This window comes from Nothoprocta perdicaria, unplaced genomic scaffold (genome assembly GCF_003342845.1).
Source record: "Nothoprocta perdicaria isolate Ctin4 unplaced genomic scaffold, notPer1 scaffold_28, whole genome shotgun sequence".
Lineage (NCBI taxonomy): Eukaryota > Metazoa > Chordata > Aves > Tinamiformes > Tinamidae > Nothoprocta > Nothoprocta perdicaria.
The window spans coordinates 225502-234337 of record NW_020455510.1 but is presented as its reverse complement, the minus strand read 5'-3'; the positions used below and the strand labels follow the sequence as shown (position 1 = coordinate 234337).

Genomic DNA, 8836 nt, shown 5'->3' with positions numbered 1-8836 from the left:
ACCCAAAGCTCCTGTTAAGTCAATTCAAACCCAAACCCAAAGCTTAAGTCAATTCAAACTCAACAAAGCCACTCCAGTCCCTCCAATATCACAGCATACAGGCATACCCAGTACCCGCCACATATTGTCAGGGCATAGGAAAGAGACTAAAAGAAGATTTTACTCACAAGCCAGAGGAGAGGGGCACAGCTGGTGCAAGTGAAAGGCAAAAGCAGCAGCTTTGTGGCACAGCCTGTGKCCTCCAAGGTGCAAGCACCAGTCACAAGCAGAGGGTGCTCAGAGGTGCCCTTAGAGGAAAGACAGAGCCCTAAGAGCTAACAGAGGAAAGGGGGACAAGACATTTAAGCCAAAAGGTGGGACCAGCTTCACTCTTGCAGCAAAGGCACCTCAGGTGCTATCTGAGTCAGCTGCTCAGCTTCTTGACTTCAGGGTACCAAACACTAATAGGAAAATCCCGGTACTAATCAACTCCCTGGCAAAACTCACTTGGATTTACAGGCCCTGTGTTTAACATGGGGGGCCTGATTTGAAACTTCCTGAAGGCAGAATCTCGTTGCTCTCATTGCATTAGGATGCAATGTTTGCACCTTTACTCTGGTTAAGAATAACTGAGCACAATGACTAGTAACAACACAACAGTGCTATTTATACACTGTGTCTCTTCTCAGCGGAATAATATTAAAAAGGCAAAGGAACAAACAGTAGCCACTTAAAGCAACAAATGTACAAAACCAACCAGCAATTGATAAAGGTAAACCAGCAATCTGCCATGTACACATCTTCTGGTAGGTGGTCACGTTCAGCCCCCTCCGTTGAGAAGATGCATTAGACAAAAATGAGGGCACAGCTTTGTGCCAGGGAGGGCAACGTGAAGAAAGAAAGATCATCGCTTGGCACTCGGCCTCCCCACAAGCAGGCAGGCACCTGCCCACCTTGCCCCCACACAGGGCTCCTGCCAGGTTAAATACAGCACCTTCTTGCCCTCCTGAGCTCAGATGGGAGCGATCAGCTCCTCAGCTTTATACTGAAAGAACCAGCTAGCAAACTTTTAAACTGAGTCTTTTCCATGTGATGATTCTTTAAAGCTACATTAGGCACCAAAACGGCAGCATAAGGCAGAAAATTATGCAGCCCACCATCCTTTGCAAGCAACCACCCGTGCTAAGAGCACGATGGAGACAGTGGCATGTTGAGCCTCTCCAGAACGTCTTCTGCTCTTTTAATAGTTCTCCTTGGGCATGTGGAGGCTTGTATCACGTTTCTTTCTCCTATTGCTGAATCAAAAAATAGTGCAGTGAGTCACTTGTTTCAGGCAGACGTTGCCAGCCAGSCTGAACATGCTTCGCGCTGCAGGTCATCCTAATGTGCCTCTCAAGGTCCCCCTTATGCAAGGTCGTCTTCTCACCTCAGTACCAGCTTTGCTTGAGCAAGGTCCATAGCGCGGAGTAAATCCTGATTACTGCAGTGCATGTGCTCTCAGCAGRTTGCCAGATGATGCCCTTTGATCCCCAAATCCACAGAAATCAATGGGATGTTTTCTGCTGACTTCAAAGAGGTTTGTGTCGGGGCTGCTCAGTGCGAGATATCCGCCTCAGAGCCAGCGGGGCGGCCGGCCCTGGTCAGGCGCTGGCAACGCAGAAAGCAGCAGTGGAAAGGGCATTGGTCCTGCCTATTTTTAGTGGCAACACCCATATGAGTGTGGGGAGAGAGAAAGATGAGCCAACAGAGCGGCATGAAAAGGACTAATTCCAAAATGCTTTCTCACCCCCAAACCTTAGAAGAAAGATTAATACTATTCCGTTCTGGAAGGAACTGCAAAATGAACAACAGGAAGTCATCTATGGAAGCTTATTAATATCAGTATCATAGGTATAGAGATGTCTGTGACTTATACAAGGAATCATTGTGAAAGCTGCAAGCTTGGCAATTTCACAGAACTATTTTTGTGTTTCTGACATCTGTTTTATATTGTATTTTTCAAACAAACTCATGCTTTATCACACATCAAAATGAACCTACGCTAGCAATGCTACAGTAATTCTGGTGCAGATGACTCGAGGCACATGAAGAGTGGAGGAAGAAGTTAAACAGGAGGAAACATCTAGCTTTGAAAGAACTATTAATTATACATTAGTTTTATATTATTAACTATTAATAAGTAGCTAACCACAAGGATCAGCCACCATGAGGCCTCCTAACGGTGCTTCCAGCAGGGCTCTGTTGTGACTTGTACCTTGCCCAACACGCAGCAATGTTTGCCCGCAGGATTGAGTAACGCTGGTCATGCCCAGCCTGCGTTCTCACCTTACAGGGCAGGCCAAATTTTGGAGCTGGCCTTGTTGCTAATCTATGAGAGTGTAAGTCCTGGCCTTACTARAGACTTTCATGCCAGCCTCTCATATCTACATTTTAGGTCTCTGATCTCTCATCTCAGCAACTTCACACCTTTGCACTGGCATTTTCAGAGGAAAATAATTTATTACTTCTTGACATGGCCTTCCTCCTGTGTCGATTGTGGATTTTAAATGTATTTATTTTATGTCCTCCTTTGCCTTAATACACAGCCTCTTGAGATCACTTCTTATTTGTGTCTATTTAACAGAGAGGTTTTCCTGCTGAAATATACTGCTATAATGCTGTATTTATAATATGCCTTGGGGGATAGATAAGACCAAATTGGCCTTTTTTACGCTCTAATTTCCCACACGCATGTCACTTGATTTCATTAGGAAACAGCATGAAACTGATAAACCCAGTGGCTGTGTTCTCACTAGCAGTTACTGTAAGCATTTTAAACCTAAGGCAAATAGCCTAAGGGCTCTCCAATCTCTGCTGCTGATTAGTAAGATTGATCAGCCTTCTGCTCATTCAGACGCCCTAATGAACTCCAACTTGGCTGTACCAAACAGTGTGGACTGTGAGCATAACCCAGGAGAGAGCTCCTAAAACTGGAGCCCAGGAAAGGCTCTGTAATTCAACAGTCACSATACTCCTTCCAGGGGCCTGTGTCCATGTCTTCGCCTCAGGCCAGGGCAAGGCCCGAGTTTGCAGCCCTGCTCTGCTCCCCACACGTTTCTGTGCAGAGAAAACGTGGACAGGCAGCCCCACATGGACCCCACACGGTGCAATCTGGTAGAAGTGGCTTAAAAATCCACTCCTGTTGGACTCCAGATATAAGAAAYGTAGCCTCACTGCCTGAGGACTTTCCTACAGCAAATGGTGGCACTGACGTGTTCCTCGGAACCGGCTGGTTGGTAAACTGCAGCCTGTTTTATAGAGGACAAGGAACGGTCCTCACAAACACACAGTACCACTGTAACAAACCAAAACACGGRCTCCTCTGTGCTCTGACCCTGACATGTTTCTGTATATTTCAAATGATGAAAGAAGAATTTAAAATGAAAAGATTCCTAGCAACAGTCACCTACATATTAAAATGATTGGCTTCAGCAATTTTAATAGTAAAAATTCTGCATTGCTCATAATGTCGTAAGAGATCCTTTTGTTTGGCTCTTTCTTCCAAAGCATGGGAAAATCCTTTTTTTTTTTTTTTTTTTTTTTTTTTTTTAAGGGACATAAAAGGTGGTCCTGAAAGCAGCCCAGCGAGTACAAACTGTTTCCTCCCATCTTTCCCCTCAGCATCTCACAGTGAACAAAGAGAATCCATGTCTCTGCAGCACACATTTCCTTGAGGGAAAAGGAGGCTTGCATCAGTTCTTGAGCATAGCTGCATGACAGTGCAGCTGAAATTGCTTTGCGTTTAGGTCAAATCTTGAAAAGAGCTTTAAAATAATTTCAGCTCTAAGAATGTTTTAGGTGAGGCTCTTCAGATATATTTTACACATTGAAGTAAGGCACTAGGGAGATGTAAGGAAAGCCTGAGTCATTATTCAGGTAATGGGAAAACAAACTCTGTGGTATTTTAGGCATGATTCTTGTACAAGCAGAACTGTGACCAGTGAAATTTCAGAGGAACAAAAGTATCCAGGAAAAACCCACAGCTCAGCTCAGTGCTTTTTAGATGGACAGTGGCACACAGGTAGTAAAAGGGAAAGCAGGAAAATAATGTGTCAATTAGACTGAGCCTAATAGAAGAAATTTTGTCATCAAAACCATATMATCATTTTAAGTAGAAATTTTAAATAGAAAAAAATTAAATAGAAATTTTAGGACTACAAAGGTAAAATATACTTTTCCAACTTTTTTTTCTAATTGCTTATTAATGCTGGTCTGTGTTCTCTGTGAAACACACAGCACATTTTTACAGCTGTACAATTGATGTATAATACAATTGATGTATAAGGAATTTAGAAAGCAAACAGGGATTTATTCACTTAACTTGCAACCTGAGAATACCAATACATATTTCAATGAAACTGAATTATACAAACACTAATAATATAACTAATATTTTATTATTTTAAAATATTCTTTGATTTTACCCCAGCATTATTTCATTATAGATACTTGAAAATATTCACAGTCAAAAAGCAAGTTTGACATAATATACTCACAAGTTGTCAAAAAAATGCCATATTATTGCTAAACCAAACCATTATCAGAGCATGTTGTGAGCTGCATGACAGATAAGAACTCGATATAGAAATCCCTTGAACAAACGCAAGTACTAAGGCAACTCAGTGACTGTCTCTGCAGAACTCGTGTAACCAGCCGTGGGTTCAGTGCTGTAATCCTTGTTTAGCTTTTACTGGACAAATTTTAGGTCTTTTTCAATTTCGGTGGCAGCAGCATATAGCTGTTACTGTAACTGCCATCTCCTAGTAGCCCTGCATATGAGTAAGACCTGCTGCTGTCATCAACATGGCCCGGCAGGGGACTTGGTTTGCAGGAACATGCGGGGGACAGCTCCTAGGAGCCCCGCAGGCCGGCGGGGTGACCGTGGCCCCCGTGTTGCGCAGCTCCTGCCTCATCTTGCACTGTGCTGAGCCGCAGCGGGTGCGGCCAGYGCCGGGAGGTCGGCACCGCAGGAACCATTTTCTCAGCAGAGCAACGTTTGGTGCCACAGCATCCCAAAAGTGACTGTGCTGCCCTGCACATCCCTGCCTTCCGCGAGCACAAAACCTCCCCTTCTTTCACAAAGGAGAAAAGAAGCCAACGGTCTTGCCTGCTGCACACAGCTTGCTCTCAGCATTCAGCACTTTCCCTTTCTTTACAGTACCTAATTCTATTTATATTTATATTTAATTTATATTCCCTGATTATCTAATAGAATTTACTCTGATCTAAGGGAGAGACTAATTTTTGATTCGATATTTACTGCCATGTGGCTCTGTGTGTGTTTGCACAAAGGATGTTGCTCACATACATTTATATAATTACATAATTTTGCTATTATTAATTCATTTCAGTTGCATACTCTCTGCAAGATATTGCTTACTATCAGAAATGTGTAGTCCAAAATGGCATTATTGAACCTTTTATTTTGGAACTATGAAGGGGTCTAAAATAAAYAAAATATCCAAATACATTTTGTATGGCAGGTGATAGCTGGGACTCCATACAATACAATATGGATTACAGAAATGCACGAGTTAATTTCTTTAAGACATGGAATATAATGGCATAGACACTTTCAGACCAAGTCTTATTTGTGTCATACATAACACTGCCTGACCTTTTGGTAAGTATTTAAATTCAAYCTAATTTAATAATTATTAGTATTTTATTTTTCTATATTGATTGTTCAAGTTTAGGATTAAAAATTAGTTAAAAACTACTGACTTTGGGACAGACACTGCAAGTCCCTAAGTACTGCAACCTCCGAGGATACATACATTTAGTTTCTAAGAATATATGCTATTATTTGCAGATTAATCAATGTAAAATGATCATGCAATTAAATATGACAGCCAGAATTGAAGTTTAAAGCTGAAGATCATATTTTTCTTACTCCCAGTGCTGCTTGAAATCTCTCACACCTTTACAAAAATATAATTACCTTTGGACTTACCCCCCAGTAAATAACAGCAGAACATACCTTGTGCTACCAACCTGAATTTTAAAAAGCAACAGAGGCCACCTCAATGTTTTGAGTTTATGGGGTCTTTCAGACACCGAGCCCTAACTGAGTTTCCCAGGCAAAAGGCATCAGGAAGGATCATCGCTTAGAGTGAACTTGGGCTTTAGCTTGACAGATCTCTTCCTTATGGTGGCTCTTGGRGAAAACGGCATGTTGTCCATAATGCTCTTGTCTTCCTCCAGTTGCCTAGCAGTGCACGAAGGGGTGGGCACTTTCACCGTGTTGCCAAACTTAGAGTAGTCCACAGAGTATTGCCCGTCTTCCTCTGCTACGATGGGCACAAACCTCTGGCCCCAGAGGATTTCATCGGCTAGGTAGGAGGTCCTGGCTTGCGTGGTGATGCCGGTGGTCTCCACCACCCCTTCCAGGATGACGATGATCTCCAGGTCCTCGTGGTGGTGGAGATTAGTGGGGGAGATGTCGTAGAGGGGGCTGTTCTTGTCTATCACGTGGTAGATGATGAGTGGGGAGACGAGGAAGATGCTGTTGCCCCCCACGGGGTTCTCCATCTGGATGTCAATCTGGTTGAGGGGCACCACCTCGCCCTCCATGCTGGTGGTCTTCTTCACCACCTGCATGCGGATGGTGGCACTGATGATCATGCTCTTGCGGAGGTCGCCCACGCGCAGCATGAAGCAGAGCTTGCCCTCCCGCAGGGCAATGACCGCGTGCTTGCTGAAGATGAGGGTCTCGGCGCGGCGGTGGGCCTGCGAGGTCTTCATGAAGATGCAGCCCAGCATGATGGCGTTGATCACGAGCCCCACGATGTTCTGCACGATGAGCACCAGGATGGCGGCTGGGCACTCCTCCGTCACCATGCGGCCCCCGAAGCCGATGGTCACCTGCACCTCGATGGAGAAGAGGAAAGCGGAGGCGAAGGAGTGGATGCTGGTCACGCAGGGCACAAAGTCCGCCGGGGGCCCCGCCGCTCCATCACCCAGGCCCCGCTGCACGCGCGTGCTGTGGTCCAGGTCACCATGCGCGAAGGCRATGAGCCACCAGACCATGCCGAAGAGCAGCCAGCTGCACAGGAAGGACATGGTGAAGATGAGCAGCGTGTGGGGCCACTTGAGGTCCACGAGGGTGGTGAAGACGTCCTGCAGGAAGCGGCCCTGCTCCCGGATGTTTTTGTGGGCCACGTTGCAGGCGCCGTTCTTGCCCACGAAGCGCGCCCGCCGCTCCCGGGCGCGGTAGCGGGCGTGATCGGGCACATCCTCCGCGAGCCGGGTCAGCACGTACTCCTCGGGGATGATCCCCTTCCTCGAGAGCATGGCTCCCGCCGCCGCTCAGCGCCGCGGCCGCCCGCCGGTACCGCCGCCCCGCCGGGGCCGCCAGGGGGCGCCGTTAGCGCCCGCTCCGGCCGCGCCAACGGCCGCGCCAACGGCTGTTCCAACAGCGCGCGGGGGGCGGGGCTACTGCGGGTGGGGGGAGTGAGAAGGGCGCGCGGCAGCAGGTAACGGTCGCGCGCGGCGGTTGGTGCCGAACCGTTAAAACCGTTGCGCGGCGGCGCTGCGTGTGGCTGGTGCGGGCGCTGCCTGGGTGAGCTGCGGGCGGCAACGCACCCCGCACGGAAAGCGCTGCCCCTGCGCGGTTTCTCCAGGGTAGGTTGTCGGCCGGCCTCTGGATCCTGTTACGAGTTGTCATTTTGCCGCTCGTGTGATTTCAGTTCGGGAAAATACAGTGTGAAATCGGGATAAAATATATTGGGGTTTTTGCAAAGGTGCTGTGTGCACAGAGGTACCTGGAGTGTCCGAGTAAACGGGGGAGAGCACCACTGTACTGAGCARTTTCCACAGGCATGGCAGGAAACGTGTTTGAAGCACCCCGGTCCTGCCAGGAGGAATTACTGTTTAAACCCAAGACCTGCATCAAGTACTCATCCCCACACACACTCTGAGTAATTTGGTGGTGTTACTTAGCCTGGCGTATGGGAGAAACTTCTGAAACAAAGGAGCTGGYGGGAGCTCCCGTCACCGCACTGCCTGCTCAGGGAGATGCCCACTGTCCAAAGAGCAGTAAAAGATGCAGAGGAATCATCTAGGTGCACATGATTGACCCACAACAGACAGGAATTTCCAATAAAATATTAAAATTGCAGCTGAGGCAACAACAGACATGGAGCTACCGTGTGTATATAAACGCATATATGTACACGCATATAAGCCTGTATCTTTGGCAAGGTACACTAGCTGAAAGCACTGTGAAATGATTCTTCCACTGTTCAATACAAGGAGTAGTACCCTTGTTTCTGTGCTTAAGCTGGATGCTCTGGTTTAAATATTTTATTGCAATTTCRTCTGCGACACCAAAGTTGGTGAGTTGCTAAAGCATCCTCACATACTCTAAGGAGACTTTTCGTGTCAGTGTCCTTTCCTGTCGGATGCGGCTCTGCAAGTGCTCTGGTGCACTGTGCAAGCTCATTTCTTGAGCAATGTAATAACAGCATGAGGGAAGTTGATGCCTGGGAGCCAGCCAGTATGGGAGGCTGAAATTACCTTTCATTATCTGGTGCTGCGAACTGGCCTGCCGATACATTCCCAGAGAATCTGAGCAGTCGTTATAGGTCTTGTAATTAAGTGATGTCTGTTCTTTTAGCATTTAATTTCTACTAATTTATGTATGAATTGTCGAATGCCCTTGGATATATACATTCCTTATCGAGGAGCCAGTTTCTAGTACACTCTTGTACCTCTTCCTCTTGTTCTGGGTTGCTTTGATAAATAAAACCAAAAGGACAGTGAGGTTGCCCAGCATCCAGCTGCCAGGTTTTGAATTTAGCCAAATGTGCTTCTCTCT

General features: G+C 46.5%; 1 protein-coding gene across 1 annotated transcript; it reads right to left on the bottom strand.

Moving 5' to 3' along the window:
* Positions 1-4512: 4512 nt before the first annotated feature.
* On the bottom strand, positions 4513-7311 carry KCNJ11 (potassium voltage-gated channel subfamily J member 11). Its single transcript, XM_026041235.1, has one exon. It carries the CDS (start codon positions 7309-7311, stop codon positions 6109-6111), a length of 1203 nt encoding a protein of 400 aa, XP_025897020.1. The 3' UTR covers positions 4513-6108.
* Between the last annotated feature and the right edge of the window lie 1525 nt (positions 7312-8836).